This window comes from Lolium rigidum, chromosome 7 (assembly GCF_022539505.1).
Source record: "Lolium rigidum isolate FL_2022 chromosome 7, APGP_CSIRO_Lrig_0.1, whole genome shotgun sequence".
Lineage (NCBI taxonomy): Eukaryota > Viridiplantae > Streptophyta > Magnoliopsida > Poales > Poaceae > Lolium > Lolium rigidum.
Window position 1 is genome coordinate 10303608 of NC_061514.1, and position 22279 is coordinate 10325886.

General features: G+C 43.7%; 1 protein-coding gene and 1 long non-coding RNA gene across 2 annotated transcripts; both read right to left on the reverse strand.

Annotated features, from left to right (window-relative positions):
- Positions 1–8051: 8051 nt before the first annotated feature.
- Positions 8052–12541, reverse strand: LOC124674858 (beta-D-xylosidase 4-like). The gene is made up of 6 exons (XM_047210914.1): positions 12263–12541; positions 10849–11018; positions 10619–10716; positions 9507–9854; positions 8990–9406; positions 8052–8887 (listed from the first exon to the last, which is right to left on the reverse strand). Exons 1-6 carry the CDS (start codon positions 12530–12532, stop codon positions 8313–8315), a joined length of 1878 nt encoding a protein of 625 aa, XP_047066870.1. The 5' UTR covers positions 12533–12541; the 3' UTR covers positions 8052–8312.
- A 1743-nt stretch (positions 12542–14284) lies between these two features.
- LOC124674859 lies at positions 14285–16666 on the reverse strand. Its single transcript, XR_006993088.1, has 4 exons — positions 16442–16666; positions 15887–16029; positions 15321–15396; positions 14285–14668 (listed from the first exon to the last, which is right to left on the reverse strand). It is a non-coding gene; the product is annotated as an uncharacterized LOC124674859 (long non-coding RNA).
- Positions 16667–22279: the final 5613 nt, after the last annotated feature.

A 22279-nucleotide genomic window follows, 5' to 3' on the forward strand; every position in this document is an offset into this window, starting at 1 on the left:
CAACAAGAGCATCAACGCCCACAAAACCATTGTGTTCTACTCGTGCAACCATCTATGCATAGACACGGCTGCGATACCACTTCGTAGGATAACGTTGCATAGAAAACAAAAATTTTCCTACCGCGAACACGCAATCCAAGCCAAGATGCAATCTAGAAGACGGTAGCAACGAGGGGATATTGAGTCTCACCCTTGAAGAGATTCCAAAGCCTACAAGATGAGGCTCTTGTTGCTGCGGTAGACGTTCACTTGCCGCTTGCAAAAGCGCGTAGAAGATCTTGATCACGATCGCTTCCGGCGCCACGAGCGGGCAGCACCTCCGTACTCGGTCACACGTTCGGTTGTTGATGAAGACGACGTCCACTTCCCCGTTCCAGCGGGCAGCGGAAGTAGTAGCTCCTCTTGAATCCGACAGCACGACGGCGTGGTGTCGGTGGTGGTGGAGAAATCCGGCGGAGCTTCGCTTAAGCGTGCGGGATGTGGTGGAGGAGAGAGACCGCTAGGGTTTGGGGAGAGAGGGGGTTGGGCGCCGGCCCTCTAAGGGGTGCGGCCAAGGCTGAGGTTTGAAGTGGTCAGCCCCCTCTCCTATGCCCCTCATTATATAGGTGGAAGCCCCAAGAGTTGTAGTCCAAGTCTTCGAATAAGACCCCAACACTAAAACCTCCCATATGTGGGAAACCTACTCAAGGAGGGAGTCCCACTCAAGGTGGGACTCCCACCTTTCCTTGAGGTGGGGTGGCCGGCCACCTCTAGGTGGAGCCCACACGGGACTCCTCCTTTAGGGTTTGGCTGGCCAAGCTTGTGGAGTCCTTCCGGGACTCCACCTTCCATAGTGCGTTTCTTCCGGACTTTTCTAGAACCTTCTAGAACCTGCCATAAATGCACCGGATCATTTCCAAACTTGGAATATGACTTCCTATATATGAATCTTATTCTCCGGACCATTCCGGAACTCCTCGTGATGTCCGGGATCTCATCCGGGACTCCGAACAAATATTCGAACTCCATTCCATATTCAAGTTCTACCATTTCAACATCCAACTTTAAGTGTGTCACCCTACGGTTCGTGAACTATGTGGACATGGTTGAGTACTCACTCCGACCAATAACCAATAGCGGGATCCGGAGATCCATAATGGCTCCCACATATTCAATGATGACTTTAGTGATCGAATGAACCATTCACATACGATACCAATTCCCTTTGTCACGCGATATTTTACTTGTCCGAGGTTTGATCTTCGGTATCACTCTATACCTTGTTCAACCTCGTCTCCCGACAAGTACTCTTTACTCGTACCATGGTATGTGGTCTCTTATGAACTTATTCATATGCTTGCAAGACATTAGACGACATTCCACCGAGAGGGCCCAGAGTATATCTATCCGTCATCGGGATGGACAAATCCCATTGTTAATCCATATGCCTCAACTCATATTTTCCGGATACTTAATCCCACCTTTATAACCACCCATTTACGCAGTGGCGTTTGATGTAATCAAAGTACCTTTCCGGTATAAGTGATTTACATGATCTCATGGTCATAAGGACTAGGTAACTATGTATCGAAAGCTTATAGCAAATAACTCAATGACGTGATCTTATGCTATGCTATGCTTAATTGGGTGTGTCCATTATATCGTTCATACAATGATATAACCTTGTTATTAATAACATCCAATGTTCATGATTATGAAACTAATCATCCATTAATCAACAAGCTAGTTTAAGAGGCATACTAGGGACTTCTTTGTTGTCTACATATCACACATGTACTAAAGTTTCGGTTAATACAATTATAGCATGATATATAAACATTTATCATAAACACAAAGATATAAATAATAACCACTTTATTATTGCCTCTAGGGCATATCTCCTTCAGTTCACCCCTGGACTATGGGTCCATAGCAGTAGCTAGATGGTTGTCTTCTCCTCATTGTGCTTCATTGTTGGATCTTGTGAGCTGCCTAACATGATTAAGATCATCTATCTGTAATGCTATATGTTGTGTTTGTCGGGATCCGATGGATAGAGAATACCATGTTATGTTAATTATCAAGTTATTACCTATGTGTTGTTTATGATCTTGCATGCTCTCCGTTATTAGTAGAGGCTCCGGCCAAGTTGATGCTAGTAACTCCAAGAGGGAGTATTTATGCTCGATAGTGGGTTCATGCCTCCATTGATATCCGGGGAGTGACGAAACCCCTAAGGTTGTGTTGTCTTGTTGCCACTAGGGATAAAACATTGATGCTATGTCTAAGGATGTAGTTATTGATTACATTACGCACCATACTTAATGCAATTGTCTGTTGTTTAGCAACTTAATACCGGAGGGGTTCGGATGATAACCTCGAAGGTGGACTTTTTAGGCATAGATGCGGTTGGATGGCGGTCTATGTACTTTGTCGTAATGTCCAATTAAATCTCACTGTACTTATCATGACATGTATGTGCATTGTTATGCCCTCTCTATTTGTCAATTGCCCGACTGTAATTTGTTCACCCAACATGCTTTTATCTTATGGGAGATACACCTCTAGTGAACTGTGGACCCCGGTTTCTTTTATACTGAAATACAAATCTGCTGCAATACTTGTTCTTTACTGTTTTCTTGCAAACAATCATCTTCCACACAATACGGTTAACCCTTTGTTACAGCAAGCCGGTGAGATTGACAACCTCACTGTTTCGTTGGGGCAAAGTACTTTGGTTGTGTTGTGCAGGTTCCACGTTGGCGCCGGAATCTCTGGTGTTGCGCCGCACTACATCCCGCCGCCATCAACCTTCAACGTGCTTCTTGACTCCTACTGGTTCGATTAAACCTTGGTTTCTAACTGAGGGAAACTTGCCGCTGTGCGTATCACACCTTCCTCTTGGGGTTCCCAACGGACGTGTCAACTACACGCATCAGCCCTGCATGGAGGGAAGCAAGATTACTCATGTGCTAGAGCTTTTTATTTGAATAAACAAAGGTGTTGAAAATGTATTTTTAGATGTATGTATGTCTATGTCAACGACTGATATCAAATGTTCTATCATCCTTTCAAATAATGACTTCAAGAGCGGCTCCCATGTAGTTCTCCTTTTGCACACCACTATTTAGGATCTCTCCAGTACATAGTGTGTGGAGCTTTATTTATTTATTTGTTTATTTAAGGTGGACTGGGCATCCAGTTGCCTTGCTCTTTTTGCAATACTAAGAACTAGCACATTATTCATGCTAGTCAAGGTATGAGGTCATGAAAGGACAATAAAGCATTCAATACTTCCTCATGAGCTAAAACAGGAACACAAAGCAGGTAATAGTGTTTGAAGGTTTTAAATGTAGCACACAAGCAATTCGCTTTGGAGTGGCGGTGAAATACCACATATAGGTAGGTATAATGGACACAATTGAAAAACTTTGGTTTTTAGGAGTTGGATGCACGAGTAGAGCACATACTCAGTACAGGTGAAGGCTAGCAAAAGACAAGGAAGCGACTAACTAAGAGAGCAATAATGGCCATAATCATGCATAACGACAAAACATTATTAATTAAAGCGTAAAGTGATATTACAAGTCAAAAACTAAATGATCATAAAGGGTTTAGGTGACTGGTTTGTATTCATTACATGATGTAAACATGTGTCAAGTCATCCCAATAAAGCATCAAAGGACAATAGCACAATATTGTGCTTTTTATGATGGAAACAACACATGATTCTTTCAATAGCACATTAAGCACTCTCACCTATCTGAGATAAGTCATGCTACAACAATAACTACTAAGCATATGATAAAAATAACATCCAACATGACATGCCAAAGTCTATGCCACAGTCTAAGCAAGCTTCTTTTTGCATCACTATAAGCATGAAACATTTTACTCTTCTCCAACACCAATCAATTTATTTGAAACAACTCTCATAGATAATAATCAATAAATACCAGAGAGCTAATCACACCTCACTAAATAAAACTAACAAGCTCTGAACAAAATAAGAGTGGAAAAACCAGAGCCAAACGCAGTACTAACAAACTAGAACACTCGCAGAACAATAAAAGTGAAGACTAGAGTATTCTATGAAATTAAAACGGAGTGTATCATTCTCCAAAACAAATATGATGGGATCCAACCATATACTACAGCAAACAAAAAAAAACAAAAAAAAGACGCTCCAAGAACAACACATAGCATATGAAAATATAGTGTCTTGAAAGATGACCTGATACTTTGTTGATGAAGAAGTGAATTCCTTGGGCATCCCAAGCTTTGACTCTTGTAACTCTTGAATATTTGTTGGGGTGATATGGGCATATCCAAGCTTCAACTTTTTTTCATCCTTTATCTCATCACATCATTCTTCTCTCCCTACACTTGAAAACTTCCTTCATACAAAACTTCACACAATTCTCATTAGCAGCATTAGTGCAATCAAAATAACAAATCCACTTGGATTCAGTTCTAACATATATCAAACATCTATTAAAACATTATATACTGTAGCAACTATTTTAAAAAGATCTTTCTCTCAAAATAACTCAAAAAGAAAGAGATTAAGATGCAAATGCAAATAGTGGCAGAAATCTGTTAAACAGAAGAGCAGGTAAATATCGATTTTTTTGAAAATCCTCTATTGCTCAAATAGAAAAGTACAAAACTAACGAAAGTTATATAATAACCCGGGGAATATGCTCATAAATTATCAGCTCAAAATTATGTTCAGTCTAGGAATACGAATATTTTTGGTAACAACACATAATCTGTTTCAGGACAGCAACTTCCTCAAATCTTCTCTTCTTCCTATTACAAGTTATTCTTGGCACAAAAACAAAATAAAAATGATAAGGAGAGGTTGTTACAGATGTAACAACTTCCAAGACTCAACAAAATAAAAATTACGGAAATAAAACATGGGTTATCTGCCAAGAATGTTTTTCTTTAACGCCTTTTAGCTAGGCGCAGAAAAAGAGTTTGTATCAAGTATTTTCAAGTGAAGAAGCATCAAGATCAATTACTTCATCTAAAACACAATTTTTCAAAGTAGGAACTTTAGATACCTCTGGAGATGATTCAACATGTAAATCACTCTTAGTTGTACTAAAAGTTTTATCAATTTTAAACATATTATGGGGTTTTGGTTTAAGTACCATGGGAACATGCATGATTTTTTGCTCTTTTCTCACAAAAGCTTTCTCCTTTTTAAACCCGAGAGAAGAAAAAGTTGAAGTTAAAGTTTCCATAGTCTCCTCTAGTTTACCAATCCTAAGGTCTCTATTATCATGAGTATTGCTAGCCTCTAAGCCAGTGATTCTTTTATTGATACTTTCTATTGATTCATTAATTTTGCTAGGTTTGCTTCACTTTGTTTTTCAGGAGGTTGCCACATATCGTCGCTTGACACTCGAGTTCCTTAGCACCCTGAAGCATACTGTGGTAAGTACCACAACTCGGTGGAGAATCAACCAGAGTCGACCGGATATCATTTCGTTTGACGAATCGTGAATATGAGCTGACTCTAGATGAGTGGTGTAGATGAGTGGTGCAACTACTTTGGCTTTGAGAATAGCACCAACACCAACCGCTATGCATGCTTTACTTTAAATCCGTCTCCTCTTAGATATTTTAATAGGATGAGCGTATCTAGCACACTCCCAGGGGAATACTATTGAGTGCCCTATTATTCACTATTTATACTATGTTATTGCTAACACCTTGCAGACACGTGGTGATTTCACAAGATCGAATGAAGAGGAAATGATGATCCTCAGAAAGGTTGTCTTCCTAGACAGCAACATCCGTCCAAATCTGGATGCCCTTCTCATCATCTACCTGAACCACCAAGCACTTGAAGCTTGGGGCCCCATATGTGGAGGAGGAGTCATCACCATCTTGGCAAGAGGACTTAACATCAATGTAAGTAATTTACGAGCATTGGAAGGCCCTCACCACCTTAGATTTACTACTATGAATGCATGTGGTATGGCTAGAAAGATAAATGTTAGATTTTACTTCAACATACTGGGAGATGATCACTTGATCGATGCCCCTCCGCCTAAGGCCTATTCTCTATCGAGGATGGGAATTTGCACTATAATGCGCAGGTTGAGGCGAGTCTACCACAATAGCAAAATGAACCCGAAGGAGAAGATGAAGTTGAGCAAGAACATGCAGGACCAGAAAAGGAGCAGTAGCCACTCCACGACTTCACCACCTATCAGGACATGTACGTGCTCGAAGGAAGCATTGAGAACCTGACCAACCTTGCCATCAACCTTCGAGACACCACCAACGATCTCAATTTCCAGTTCACTCATTGGAGCAGCCAATAAAACTTTGGGAATTATCCTCCACCACCACAATAAGCTCAACAAGAGGGCTTGCAAAAACCTAATCTTGGAGATTTGTTCTTCAAGCATTTTTATTTTTGTTTAATAAGTTTGTACTCCAGCTCTTCGAAAGAGCTTTGAAACATTCGTGTTGGTTTGTTCCAGAACTTTGCTTTTTATTTGCTTTTCATTTTTAGTTGGTTTTCCTTATTATTTGTTTTTAGTTCCTTACTTTGTCGCCAATCTCTTTCTTTTTCCCTCTCAATCTCAATTCAAAAAAAATAGAAAAAGATTCTTTCTTTTATCCTTGTTCTTGAAAAAGCTGAATTGCATTTGCCTCTTTGCTTTCATATTATTAATGAGGGAGATTTACCAAGAGTTTTGAATGAACACATCATAAGGAAGAGAAATATGAAGTCACCTACAAGAGGTATGTCCTATGTCTCCCATTTTAGAAGTTTGAAATTGTTTATGCTAGTCTCTAAACTTGTTAAGATATGGTATCAGTGGGAGTGATTTGACGCAATTAGAGTAGAGTTTTAATTTGTGTGTATAATTAATTGTGAAAGCTCTTACTCTAGTTCATTTAGTTAACCGAGTTTTGCCTTTGAAATAATACTGCCAAATAAGTACAACAAGAAAAGGTCTAGAATTATGACTTATATGATGACCGATTGTCTTAAGGGTTTAACTTTGAAGATACTTAACTCCATAGATATTGGGATAGACTTGATAGCAATCTTGATAGAAGTTGTTTGATTTAATTGAAACATAGTGGTAACTGAGACGCATGCCAAGTTGTAATGCTATGAATCAAGTATGATGATGCTTTAAGCTTGTCTACAAACTGTGGTGCACACTCTTGGGATGCTAGCAACTTCGCTGGCTTATGAACGATTCAAGTTATAAATCCCAATTTCCTCTATGAGTTGAAGGCATGAGTAGCAAGCTACTCGTGTGTACTACTAGCCCCTTGAGTGTTGCAAAATTTCTAAAAGGTCATTCATGACTCTTGTTTGGAAACTATCATTGGAATCCAAAAATATCACTTCTCAAGTCTTGGCATATCCATGGCTACGCCTATCTATGGCTCCTCTCTAAAAGAAACATTAAAAAGACTATAATGAGCTTCACTAATTGTGACAACCGCACAAACACTTGCTCCCTTGAATTACTCCACTTCATCTCATATTACTTTATTGCACTTTACTATCGTTTCATTAGTTTTACTTCTTGCATTTTAATTTCAGTACATATAGTTTATAAAAGAAACTTCTTCACGTGCACACACCACATCTCCTAGCTTTGCATAGAAGGACATATAAGTGAGTTACATGGCTTTAAAGAATAGATAGTTTACCTTCAGCTTTTCGTGAGTTCGATACTCAAATACTTATCGAATTATACTACGGTGATCCCCTGCACTTGAGGATTATCAATTGACTATGGCTATAGGAGGAATAAGGGAGGAAGAACAAGGGAGAAAATCCACAAAATACTTCAAGATCTAGATCTACAAAGATTTCCTCACAAGGGGATTTTGATTGGTAAGATTGTAGATCTAGATCTCCTCTCTCTTTTTTCCTTTAAAAGATTCAAGAAACATGGTGAGGTTGAGGAGAATAGGAAACCACGAGGGTCAAGAATGAATGAGAAAAACGTGCTCAAGAACTTTCTAGGACACGAGATAGAACACACCGAGATAGAACACACCGAAAATAGGACACGAGACCAGAGACAAATCGAATTGAATCGAGTGGATGAAATGAGCTATTCCTCCCTTCCAATGAATCAACACTTGATTACATTTGCACATGGTCCTTGCAATTCCAAACGAATCGAATCAAATCGAACAACCGTAGCAAAAGAACTCCTCCCCAATCCCCACTACTCCCCGTTGGGGGAGCCCCTAAATTATTTCTTAACCAATTTCCACGACCCATATTTTTTTCCATCGAATTCTATCATCCCTACCAAATGAAATCGCATTTTGGATCAAACCCGTAGGTTCATGGTGTGCTTGAGGTCGCCGACATGCAGCGTGTGGCCGCCGAGCGCCACCTTGCGCTGGCCCAGCTCGTCCACCACGCTGAGGTCCCTGCACACGTCCACCCTGAACGCCACCGTGCCAGCCTCCCCGGGCGCAAGCGACACCTTCTCGAACCCGAGCAGGTGCTTCGTCGGCGCGCCGTGCACCGATGGCGGCGACGAGAACAGGAGCACCGAGTGCGCGCCAGCCACCGCGCCCGCGTTCTCCACCCGGAGGTGCACGTCGTACGCAAGGCCCTCGCAGTGGTCGCCCGCGGCCTCCACCGACGCGCACTCCTCCGTGCGGCACGGGTGGTCCTCAGCGAGCCGCACGGGCACCTCCGACGGCGGCGCCGACGCGAGGCTGTGCGACATCGTGGTGTAGCTCAGCCCGTCCCCGAAGGCGAACACCGTCTCGCCCGTGTAGAACCGGTACGTCCGGCCCGGGTACCCCGTCGACGTGTCCGGCCGCATCCGCATGTCCGTCATCTCCACCGTGTCGGCGTAGGACGCCGGGTACCACGTCACCGGCAACCTCCCGCCTGTACCCATGACAAAACATAGTGGGCGCTCGCATGTCAGAAGGTGCTCGACATAATGTGGTGACACGTAATTAAGAGAATAAGAGATGAAATGCAGCTTACTTGGGTTGTAGTGTCCGAAGAGGATGTCAGCGAGGGCGGCGCCACCGGCTTCGCCAGGGTAGCCGACCCAAAGAATGGCGGAGATCTTGTCACTGGCCTTGGCGAAGGAGATGTCGAACGGCCCACCGGACATGACGACGAGGATGACAGGGCCACTGGAGGCGTTGGCGACCGCGGAGATGAGCTGCGTCTGCTGGCCTGGCAACACGAGGCTCGTCCTGTCCAGGCTCTCGCGCTCAATGGACTGGTCGGCCCCGACGACGAGCACCGTCACGTCGGCGCTGGCTGCGGCCGCCACGGCGGTGCTGAGCTGGAGGCTGTTCCCGCTGCACCCGACGTTGCTGCACCCCGGCTGGTACACGGTGGCCACGTTGGCGCCCAGGCCCTGGAGCGGCGTCGTGTACTTGCACGGCGTGCCTGATGAGCATTGCCAGTGCACAAACAGTTAGTCCACGCTTCCTTTGCTTAACTGACTTAATCAAAATTCATGGCCAGCAGTGAGAAAGTTAATTGATACCTTCGTAGTTGCCGATCATGGTGAAGCTGGCATTGGCGTTTGGCCCAATGACGGCCATGGACTTGATGGACTTGGCGGTGAGCGGGAGCGCGCCGCTGTTCTTGAGCAGCACAATGCCTTGGCGTGCCGTCTCACGGGCCAGCTCCTGGTTGGAGGACGTGCACACGTCACTGGGGCCGAGGCTGCCGAAGGCGAGCTTCCTCGGGTCGCCGTCGAAGAAGCCCAGCCGCATCAGCATGATGAAGTTGTTGGTGATCGCCCGGTCGACGTCCTCCTCCGACACCAAGCCGGCCTTCACCGCCGCCACCGTGTGCTCCGCCAGGAAGGTGCCGCAGTTCAAATCCAGCCCTGCCATAGTGCAATTCAACAATGTCAGGTGTGAATGCGTCTGAACAAAGAATTTTGTGCAACAGAAAAGTTTTGAAATCCTATGATAGTGTCAACTGATCTGCTTCCCAACAATGTCTTGCTTTTTTGTTTCTTTATTTCTGCTTCACCAACAATTGTCAAAAGTAATATGAATTTGACAGTCAATACAAGACAGTATTGATATTATGGCATGCATACTTGAACAAGATTTAATTGCATGGACCATGGATGACATGAACACCTAACAGACAATGTAGATGTGCTATGAAAGTAGCTGATTGCATGGGCACACCGACGCTAACCGGGGATGCTTTTGTCAGGTCAGATTGCGGGTTGTCAAGGTCCCCAAAGCTTAAAAGGATGTCCCCAATACCCCATCAATTACACCGGACGCCCTAACAACTTGATGGCTACAGATAGCTAAGCTAATCTCGGCTTGAACTAATTGCCTACCTGCTAGCTGTTACTCTCAAAAATCATCAACCATCATCTGACGGTTCTTCAAAGATTAAAGGAAAAAATGAGCAGTCTGATCGTTGCAGCAACTACACACTGTCTATCTGTGCTTCATTTGGGATGCATATACTGATATACAGTTTCAGAACTACTGCTTTTCCTTTTGTTTTGCTACCAGAACTACTGCTGTTTTCGTTATCTCCTGATAATGAAAATCGATCCCATGGTTGGGTCGCTTGGAAAAAAAAATACAGTTTCAGAAGTGTTTTTGCCAAAGACAAACGAACCTGATTTGATGGTGATGGCAGCGGCTTCCTCGGGCGTCTTGGTGTAGTGCTGCTTATTATAGAGCACGTCGACAGAGTCACAGTCTGAAGAGATGTATCTGCAGCCAGAACCAAACGAGGATAATCATCAGAATTTCAAAATGTGCATCATTCTCTGAACTAGCTAGCTAGTACTACACAGTTTACACAATCCAAGCAAAGGGTGCAGAAGCTAGGGCAAGAGGAGAGACCCGTTGAGGTTCCAGTCCCCTCTGATGACTCCGGACAGGAGGTCCTTGTCGGCGCAGGTGGGCTTCCCGTTCACCTTGTTGTAGGAGCACATGACGCTGGCCACATTACCGTCCACCACGCAGCTCTTGAACGGGGGCTGGAACGTGTCGTCAAGGTCCTGCTGCGACACCTGGATTTACACGGTAACATAGTGTTAGAGGCCAGCCTTTTCAGCTAATTGTTTCTTTTTTCTTATTGTAAAGGTTTTCTGTTCACTGTGGTATATGTATATTCAGGAAGCTTGGCATGTTGCTTCTCCCACAATAATGCTGGAGTGACACACACTAGTGACAATCTTTCGAGTGCTGGTTGCTGGAGCATGCCCAGATGCACGATATCTAATACGACATGCCCATGATTAGGCGCATTGTTTTTATAGTATTATCTGCTTAGTGTTCATCAGTCACGCACACTGAAACAAAATGCTGCTCTCCTGTATCTGTCCAAACATGGACACCGCACTACCCTTGATGCATAGGAAAATGGAGAGAATCTGGGACAAGGGCTCCCAGACGCTGCCAGGGAGGTGCATTGGCAGGATTGTTTATACTACTCCAAATGTGTTTTAGGCAATGGGCATGGCCGGGAGCTGCAACCAGCAGAATCTGAGGTGATTAATTAACATCACGCTGCATGTTTGTATCCATCTACACGTGTCCACACATTCGCTAATCATTAGCTAAGTACTCAAGGTGTGATTAACTTGGAAATTTCATATCTAAATTAAGTTTGCAGTGGAGTGGATGAAGGTGCAAACTAGGAGTAGAAAGCAGCATGTTGCTGTCGAACCAAGAAGCAGCAGCATAGTTTTACTTCCACGGAACTAACTAAGCAGGAGAAATCAGCAATGCCCTTGTCGGTGTTGAGCGGCGTCGCAAGCAACGGATCTAGTAATTCAGGACGCACGCCACCGAGTGCTTGACATTGATTCGAGCTAGCTATGTAGCTATCTACTGTATAAGAAATGGTGATGGATCGATTAAATTAGTCGAAAGGGAGAGGCTAGTTGCTGCCACATGGGTGAATCAAAACTGCTTATCCTGGACGCGATTTCGTCAGTACTTGTGCACGGCTACAGCTTGCAAGCTTGGGCAAGCTAGCACACTCATTTACTCGGACATACTTCACCAAGCATCAGCTACGAGCATGTCCGGCAGAGACGCAGAGTCCATTGAATATGTGCAGAGACGCAAGCAAGAAAGTAAAAGAGCACAACGCATTCAAGCTCTAGCCACGAGCACCACCTCACCTCTCACATCGCCATCAAGCAAATCATGACAGCCTACCAATGCAAAAAAAAAAATAACGTACTAGCAAGCTACACTTAGCAGAAGAAGAAGTGAGCAACAATAGTGCGAGTTAGTTATAGCGTACCTTTGCGTCGAAAGTGTATCGCTCGACGCCCTTCCAGTTGTCGACGTCGTAGGCGGTGTAGTGCTTGCAGCAGGCGGCGACCTTGAGCGCGCCGTCGGTGGCGTTGCCGGCGCCGGCGTCCTGGAGGCCGGTGACGTAGCCGACGGCGTACCTGCTGGCCAGCAGCGGGTCCTCGCCGGGGGTCTCCTGCCCGCGGCCCCACCGCGGGTCCCGGAAGATGTTGATGTTGGGGCTCCAGAACGTGAGGCCCGCCAGGCCCACGTTGTGCATCGCGCGCGCCTCGGATCGAATCTGCATTCCACTCATCGTGAGAAAGCTGAGCGAGGGAAGGAATCAATCGAAATGCGGCGGCTGACCGAAGAGGATCGGAGGCGCGCGGACCGTACGGAAGCCCACGATTTGGCTGGTTTGCGTATGGCGTGACGTGGCCGGACGAACGCACGCGCGCCGCGCGAGGGCAAGACTCCCCGTCCGGCTCGGTGGGTTCCGCGTGAGGAGCAGCTTTTTCCTTTTTCTTTTTCTTTTTCACGCTCGCGTCGCGTCGCGTCGCGTCCGTTCCCCCCCATCCACGCACGCATATATGCCTGCTGCTTGCTCGCCCGCGTCGTAGCCGCGTTGATCGCCATCGGGAAGGTCCTTTTTTTCGCGCCGCACGGATCCATCGTCGGGCCAACTACGTACGTGTCGTGCTTGATGCGTTTTTCGCGATATATACATATATGCAGTACGTGCAACGAAATGAAAGAAGCCATCACCCGGCCGCCGCGCCTCATGGGTGGCCAAGCAAATCAGTCAAGATCGAGTCTCCTTCCATCGGAACCAAACACAAAACAAACAAGAAAAAATTCTACATACCGCGCCGATGGGTACCTCGCCTATGCATGCAGATGCAGGAGCGGCCGGAGCCTCACTTGATCCCTTCTTCCGGCTCGCTCCGTCTTCTCGATCGATCCCTTCTTCTCCGCCCGCCCGAATGCAAATATCGAATCCATCGCCTTGCCGGACGCTCAGCTCAGCTCGTGAAACAACTAACGACTGCACGAGCGGCTCCAGCACAGCGAAGCAGCCGCCACTCCTCTCCAGTCACAAGTCACGCGCGGGAAGGCCACGCCGTGGCCTTCTATAAATAGAGGAGGCTAGTAGAGAGGGAATAAGCAAGCAAGTCGGGGAATTTTCGAGCGCTTCTCTCCTATATATATATGCTTGTTGTTGGTGTTAGGAAATCAACCTTACCATCTTTGTGTAAACCGAATTACTCCAGATTGAGTCAATCAAGGGATTCGGTAGGTGAGGTTGACAATATATGGCAAGGCATGATTGAGTCAATCACCCGTGTCCCCTTCCTTAATCAAGATTGTAGCTGTTTGTAACCATTGGATTTGATCCCCTATATTAACATGTAAACGATGGGAGGTAAACCATCGGTTCCACAAACTTGAGAGTTGGGACCTGATGGACAGTGCAGATGCCCCAAACCGCCACAAAGATCTCTAAGTCGGACATTGCATATATATGAAGGAGTAATTGCTCACTTACTTCCGAAATACTCACTCCCTCCTTCCCATATTAGGATGCATATCAGTCTTGGTCAAACTCAAACTTTGTATAAACTTCAAACAAATAAATATACTGTACAGAAAATATACTCATAAAGATTATACATCGAGCCCATACATGGATTCCGCTAATTTCGACAACTGGGATTTGGGCTCTCCAGACCATGGCGCGTGTGCTCCTTTTTTTGTTTTGTTTTGCCTGGTCGAAAGGCTCCAGCTGCAGCTGACCGTGTGTGTGTGTGCAGATTATCTACATTTTCTATCCTATCATGTAGTATCAGGGTTCAAACTTTCTATCCAGCACAGCAAAAACCCTGGTGAATTCAACTCTTTCGGTTACTAGAGAATACATTGGTGGTAATCAACAAAAGTTTAAATTTGGGCACAACCTTTTAATCCTTCTAATAAATTCGCACCAAGGCAAAAATATGGATAAATACAATGTCTTCTTAAAACAAGCCTCACACATCACTCCCGACTCACGACAGCAAATTGGTCAGAGCACTTGACTGGCATCTCACATATATATACATCGCCTCACAGATCGAGCCAGCCAAGGTTTAAAACTTTAAACATCAAAACCGTGCAAAATGCAACAACACTTGACCCAGGAAAAAAATATCAAATCCCAGCTAGTTCCCCTGTCAACAAACGAATTCAGAGCAAGTTGCCCAGAGCTGAAGGATCCAAGTGACGATGTAAGCAAATCTCCAGGCCGGAACGGAACACCAGCCCCCGCCTTCGCTTATGAGCACCACTGTGTGCGATCTGCTGAATCAGGGTGGTGCCTGTGACCACGACAATGCTGAGCCGCTTGCCGACCTACCTCGCATGTCACCTCCCCCTTGCCCTTCAAGAACACATGGTCAGTACATCAACAAACTCTGTTCTTATCTTATATAACCAGAACTACCACAATTAACAAAGATATGAATTTGATTTATCCATCACCATGCACAACACAAAATATTAAACAGCTAAAATTGGATATATCCAACACCATGCACAGCACATGCAAATCTTATAAGTAACCAGAAATGCAATGTACACAATCAACAATCATGTGAATACTAGTTTTCCTTTCCATCACCCAAATCTGAACCTAGCAACGTAACCAAAGTACTTCTAGTGTTTCTACACTAGAACTAACCTAATCATTGCTGTCATTTGTTTGGCAAAAAGTATAGGGTAGTAATTTAATCGTTAAACATGGTAGCACTCGTACATCCACAGGGTAGCAAGATTTCTCACCATGTTACCTATATGAAATTATTACTGCAAACATCACAGTTTCATTTCTGGACATAGAAACAGTCACAAACCCCATACAGACATACGAACTCACACTACTAACAAGCAGAAACAAAGCACTAGCTAAGATCATCTTGTAAGCCCATTGCACCAGAATTAAGATGGCAGCTGCCCCAAATAAACGATTTCATGCACATACAACACAACTCACAGGTTGAAAGTGCCATTTATAGGGTATACAGGAAGTGCACCATTGTCTCAGTTGTCCTTGGGTCCTCCAGATTCCAAGTAGTGCAGCTACTGGTCCCAGCTTGCGTCCTCCTTGCCCTTGAAGAACAACACGTGGTCAAGTACAACACACTCTACACTCTGCTCTTAACCATTCCATACATAGAAAAATACTGATTCACATGCAAATACTAGCTTGCTTTCCCTGAGACAGATTTTAACATGGCCACATAGCCATATTTTACTTCTAGTGACACACTACCAAGTAATTTAATGCCATTAGTTTGGCAAAAAAACAGCTGTAAACATGGCAGCACTTGGACATCTACAGCTTAGTAAGATTTCACACCACGTCAAATATATTAAACTATAACTGTAAACATCAAGGTTTCTTTTTTTGGAAATAGTAAAAGGTCGAGATACCATACGGACTGACACTACTAACAAGCAAAAAGGAGGCACTAGTTAGGATCATCTTGTAAGCATATTTTCCAGAATTAATATGGTAGCTGCACCAAACAAACGGTTTCATGCAGATAAATATGTCTCACGAGCTCAAATCAACTTTCAGAAGATAGCTGAAGCTTACCAATAGCAACTGATGAAATCAGCAAAAAAGGAGAACCAGCTAGCTAGATGGCGAGACCAAGACATGTCTCAGTCATCCAGGGCTCATCCAGCTTCCAAGTATATAGTGCATCTACTGTTTCCAGCTTGCCTCTCCTCCTTGACCTTGAGAAAAAGGAACAACACATGGCCAGTACAGTAAAATTGGCGAAGTAAAAAAGCGAATGGCCAACTTAACCCATGCAACAAGAGAATGAAAACACATTTGGAAAACAGTAAGCTTTTCAATCCAAAAAAGCTGGATATCTTCAGCTTAACAACAGGAAGCATAAACCAAAATCTTATAGGACTCCCCATCAGCCCTACACATGAGCATGAACCAGACCAAAGAAAAGTATCAGCTCAGGTATTACTACTACCAGTAGCAAATTCTAAACCTCAGCAGCAGCATAGAGATATACCCACGGATGCAATTAGTACACTAAGATCACAGAACAAAACATCATATGAAAACATCTTGATCCCCGGAGCACAGAACAAGCACCTAGAGGAGATAAGCAGGAAAGCAGAAGCTCACCCAAAACACAGAGACATAGATGAAGACCATTGCTCGCTAATGTCACACATCAGCAAGGAAAGAGCTGAAGGACATCAAGGCCTACAACTGCTCATGACGGGCAGGAGGTTGCGGCGAGAACAAGATCAGCACCAGAACTTGTATAGAGGGAATGACACAGGTTAACTTCCAACAAAAAAACAATAAGATTGCAGACAGAATATATAACCAACTGGAATCCTAATTTATTTACAGGGTTAGTATATATGTATGTGTTACCCTACCATTGACATTATATCATGGCTGCCATACTAAATGAAATGACACCCAGAAATAAAAGATACATCGTGAACCAAACAGAGATGGGTTGCACTCCAAGAATTCACAGGCAGCAAAGCCAGTTGCACAGAAATGCATATACAAACGTTTAGAGCATTATTAATGGAGTAGACATCAACTCATGGCATCACACATGCAGGCTATGGCTATATGTCAAATCAGGGACAGCCAACAGCCACCAAAGCATCAGCAAAATTTCAGTTTCGGATTCAAAACTAACTCAACCATAAAAACAACTTCTTAACACATGACCCCAACTATCTCATCTATCACACAAGAGCAGCAACAGAATAATTCATACAACTAGCACAAATCAATTAATGAAGAACGAGCTACTGATCCGTAAACCTTACCTCAAAACCATCATCCACACAAGACAATGCAAAGCTCATGTATATAACACATGAAACTAAAACTAATCTACTGCTTAAGGATGGATCACCAGCATTTTTCATACAAGGATTAAACAAGTAAAATGTTAGTGCACAAATCAGCTGCCTAAGCAAACATGTGCCCGTTTAAATCTTTTATCTGTAAGTAAAGGATCGTTAGAAGATTAGACAATCACAAGTTACCTAGCAATAAATACCTAACCACATTCCTTAAGGAATGAACAATAGGTAATAGCAGATTGTAATATGCAGATTTACAAAACTATGCATTCACCAGAAACACACCACTATGCATCCATCTGTTGTAAAATTGGAGGATCACAGCGACCGCATCTCGACGATTTTCCAAGGAAAAAGTTGTAATTAGGAAACTAATATCAACATGCATTCCCTGTTATTCTCAAGCAAGCTAGCACCAGTTAAACGGCACAGCGAATCATATGAATACAGATCATGTTGAAGTGGCAGAGCAGCACAAGAAAATCCTCTACCGAGGCATTCCTGAGTTAACAATGCTAAAAATGCTAATATCAACAACTCGGCTTGATGGCCAACTCGAGGAAGAAGACAGCAACAAGATCGCTACTCATTTTAGACATTAGAGGTAAATAAAAACTAGGACCAACAGCGCAATCCAGTACCAGAAAAAAACCACAAATAACTAAAAGTTGAACGGCTTGATGGCCGAACACAGCGCATTGACTCGAGGAATCACCTGAGAGAATTTTAGGCGCAGCAAATAAGGCACCACCACTGCAATTGCGGCACGGTGAACTCACCATTACGGTCTACCGAGCAGCAGCCGTACCGCATACTCTGATGCACCTCACATATTAGAAGAAGATTGCATATTAGAAAAGAAACGAGTACAATTAAGCTACTGTGAAAAAACAAATACACCTTATCAACGGAATGCACCATGGTTATTATGCACAACACTTACACTTACCAGAATCTACCATGACACAACATGGAGTTGAAGAAGAAGGCCACCGCTCCTGGTCTTCCAGATTCCTCCAAGTGATGCAACTAGAAAATTTATCAAGAGGCAGTCATTGCACTTGCACAAAGAATGCAATAAAACAAAGCAATTGTTCAAGCAGCATGCAAGTAAAGTATAAAGTCACATCCATGGTATACTATATGTATATTAAGATCAACGGAAAAAGAAAACAAGACCCAATAAGCCGATGGCTCTTGAAACTGTCGGTCCCTTCAACTCAAAATGTTTTGGGTGATCTTTGCAAATGAGAATGACCCAATTAGCTATGCGAACCTGTAACTAATTTTCTTTTCGTCCGAAGCAGCTAAATGGAACATTTTAAGAGACAACCGATAGATAAATATACTGTTTTGCTCTCTCACTTGGAAGAAATATAATGTTAATTTAAACGTTCAATTGATCACAGCAGCAGCTAGCTACGGGGTATATAGATTAGACGGACAAAGCATGCACGTGGCTACTGCATTGCAAAATTCAGTCCTTCGTACAAACTTCAGTAACTTGCTTAAGTTTTTTACCTTCCATGGATAATTCTTGAGAAAATTCTAATGAATACAATACATGTAACTGCATGACCGACAGCCCAATTTCCTAATTAAACTACTACGTATAAACAGTTTATCCTATGACACTTGACAGTGCAGAAAACTGTACCTATGAACTGACACTACGTGTTCCCTGGATGATCTAACCCATAAGTGCAGATGGCCAATGTGTGTTAACCAGCGACAAACACTAACTGAACCTAATGAACAAACAAATCGCACATGTGTACCCTGTGTCTAACCAATGTGTACATCAGTGAGGACAACCAAAGGGATGAGACAATTCTGCTTCGTTGGATTGCAGGACATGAAGGAACAAAACTACCTGGTCCTGCTGTTGGTTTTGTTGCCTGCCGACCTCAAATTCATATAAACATGCAGTATTTCGAATTCATATAAACATGCAGTATTTCGAATTTGTTTTATTGATCTGCAATGAGCAGATGGACATCAATAGCACCGTTTTATGCATGCATCTTGACTGCTCGGAATAGCTAATGTTGCAAGCCATGAGTTGATACTAGATCAAACAAAAACCAAAACTAAAACTTATCTGGGTGTACATGTACTAGCTCACACAAAAAATGAAACCTAAAAATCTGAACTTTACACCTAAGCTCTCTACTGATATGGGATCTGTTAGCACACAACGTGATGCCACGTGCAGATCCACAACGCATCAAGAAAGGAAACAGAGGTGGGGGAAACAGGTGGCCCTCACCTAAGAGAAATTTAGCCAAAAGCAAGAAAGCACCGCCACTGCGGTTGCGGAGTGGTGAGCTCGTCGCCACAGCTTGCCCAACAACAGCCTTACCACATACTCTTATGCACCTAACATATTAGAAGAAGTTTGCATATTAGAAAAGAAATGAGTACAATTAAACTTCTACAGAAAAAAAAACACTATTTATCAATTGAATGGACGATGGTCGTTATGCAGAGCACGTACACTTATCACAAGATCTTAAAGATAACAAGTAATTGATAGAACCGTTGCCCTTGTACAACTCCATATTACAGCCAAGCGTCTGGTATCATTGTACAGCTCCAATGCCTCTTGCCTTGTCACTTCCTGCATAAAATGAGTACAGAAGAAATTATGAGTGCTTGTGAAATAAAATCAAAATGAATTTGAATGATCCACTACAGAAGAGAGGCATCAAACTAGCATCCATGCATTAAAATAGAGCTACACTTTCCCAATTAGAATGAAATAGACAACGGCAGAAATTGATCTCAAAACTTAAATCATTTTCATATAAACATGTAGTAGTTCGAATTAGTTTTATTAGTCTGCAATGAAGAGCTAATGGGCAGAAATAGCACTGTGTATTCATGCATCCCGAGCAGGTCAGACTAGCTAATTCCGCAAATCACGAGTCAATGTTTAGAGCAAGGCAGAAGGCTGGAAACAAAGTTGGTTTGCCTTGTCCGTGGGCAGCAATAGCAGGTGAGTTAACTTCTTTATTAAGATTCTTTTTTTCTGAATTCTGGATGTACGCATAAATCTTTTTGGTTGCACTCTGCAAATAGATGGTTCATAAAACCTGATGCAAACAACCAGCCAACTTTTTATGATGCGCAGAGATGCATATCACACAAACCTGATGCAATTAAAAATACAATTATCATAAAAATCCAGACCAGCAGATTTCATATCAAAGTACTCAGATTTATGTTGAGACTTGAGAGATCAGGTTTTGTAATGCACACAAGTTTCCGAAGCCTTCCTTTCCATGCTTTGAGGCTGCAAACAAGACCATCATGTTTTCTAATACATCAGAACAAATCCCGCGAGCTTGCCAACTATTCTAGTCTGCTCGCCAAAATACGGAGTAGAAAAAATTTCTCAAACATTTGTAGCAAACAAGTCAGTTGAGAAAAGAAATAATCATCAGCAGAAATCGATCTCAAATATTGATTTAGCAGATTCATATAAACACATAATAATTTTATCAATCTGCAATGAAGAGAAAATGGACAGCAATAGCATGGTGTATGCATGCATTTTGACAGCTCAGACTAGTGAATCTTGCACATCACGAGATAATGTTTAGAGCAAACCTAAACTAAAATCGTATCTGAATGTACAACTAGCTCACACGGAATGGACACAAAAAAAAACCTTAAGTTTGCACCAAAAGTTGTCTAATGTTTCTGCTAGTTGTTCAACACGGTGTCAACAGAGTGAGTCATACGCCAGCCAGAGGTCACAAGGAAGAAGCAAAGGTTGACCTTCGGTGAGTGTGAGTAGAGGGATTTACAAAAACAAAACGTCTTGGTCCCAATAATCAGTATGAACTAACACCTTATCTGAAGTCCATGCACTGCACAAGGTACTGAATTCAGGATGTATTTGCAACCAAAGGAAATAAGAAGACTCGGGAATTCCAACAACTTTCTGTGCCCATGTGCCATATGATTATCCTTCTTTTTACAGTATTCTAGTATGGTCATATATTCCACCGGAATTAGTGTTCAATAATTGGCCGAACCTGACTAATGCATCAACGTATAAACTAGTTTAGGGTTTACAGGTCCTAGCTATAAATTGATGGTGCCAACGCATGCAATCAAACTAATACATGCAGTAGACGGAACGGCAAGCACGACCTTCAAGTTTCAACGCCTCGCCCCTCCTCCTGCTGCTCTGCAAAGAAACAATTTTCCAGGGGATAAAAGGATTAAGATTAGGGTTTGGATACCATACCTACATGGCGACGCCCCGGAGCAGGGCGCGGCGAGGTCACGGTCTAGTCGACGGCGGGGACGGAGCGCAGAACGGCGGAGCTGCGCCGCCGCGCACGGACGACCAGCACCACCTCGCCGGCGTGAAGCAGCACCCGCCAACCACGCGCGAGACGCGTGCAGCAGGTTCGGCGGAGCGCTGCGCGCTGTCCTAACAGCGCACGAGCGCACCGGCGAACGAGTCGCCGCGACGCAGAGCGTTCTTGGGGGTGCCGCCTCTCTCCTTGGTGAGTCCATGGCGGCGGAGGTCGATCTTGTGCGTGGGGCTCGGTAGCTTGGCCCGATGGAGAAGGGGACGACGGAGGAGAGGTGGCCGGCGACGATCTGGATTTCGATCTGGATTTGGTTGGGTAGGAATGGGGAGGGAAATGCGGGGGTAGGGTTTTGTTTTGTTTTGTTGGACTCCGTCTCCCCTCAAATCTCGGCCCAAATAAATACTCCCAAATTCGTTTTTGGCCAAATCCTGCGCGGGAATTTATTTGGCTACCGACTTGATATATGCAAACAAGTTTTGTATTGAGCTTCACTACAAGTAGATATTGCGGAGTTGCGATCAGTGAGTCAAGTGATTTATCGCCCGAATGGAACCACGGTGTCGAGATTGTTCTTGTCGTTTGACAGTTCGAGCCTATGCTTCCTGGATTGCCGGAACAGGGATCCCGCAATGGTTGATATACGAGGTTCCCAAAAAAACCTCGATGACACAAAGTCACTAGCTAAGATTGCAACACGATTAACAACTTTTATAGAATCCTAGTTGTTTAACCCAAAAGTATATAATAGGCATTGTCTTTTCATCTCGTTAAATTTACAAAAATCGAAAGACCGGTTT

Coding starts and splice junctions, on each gene's coding strand:
- LOC124674858 (XM_047210914.1), bottom strand. CDS start 12,532: ATGCACAACGTGGGCCTGGCGGGCCTCACGTTCTGGAGCCCCAACATC. Junction 11,019..12,262: donor GATACACTTTCGACGCAAAG/GTACGCTATAAC, acceptor GTGTAAATCCAG/GTGTCGCAGCAGGACCTTGA. Junction 9,855..10,618: donor TGCCATCACCATCAAATCAG/GTTCGTTTGTCT, acceptor GCACTATGGCAG/GGCTGGATTTGAACTGCGGC.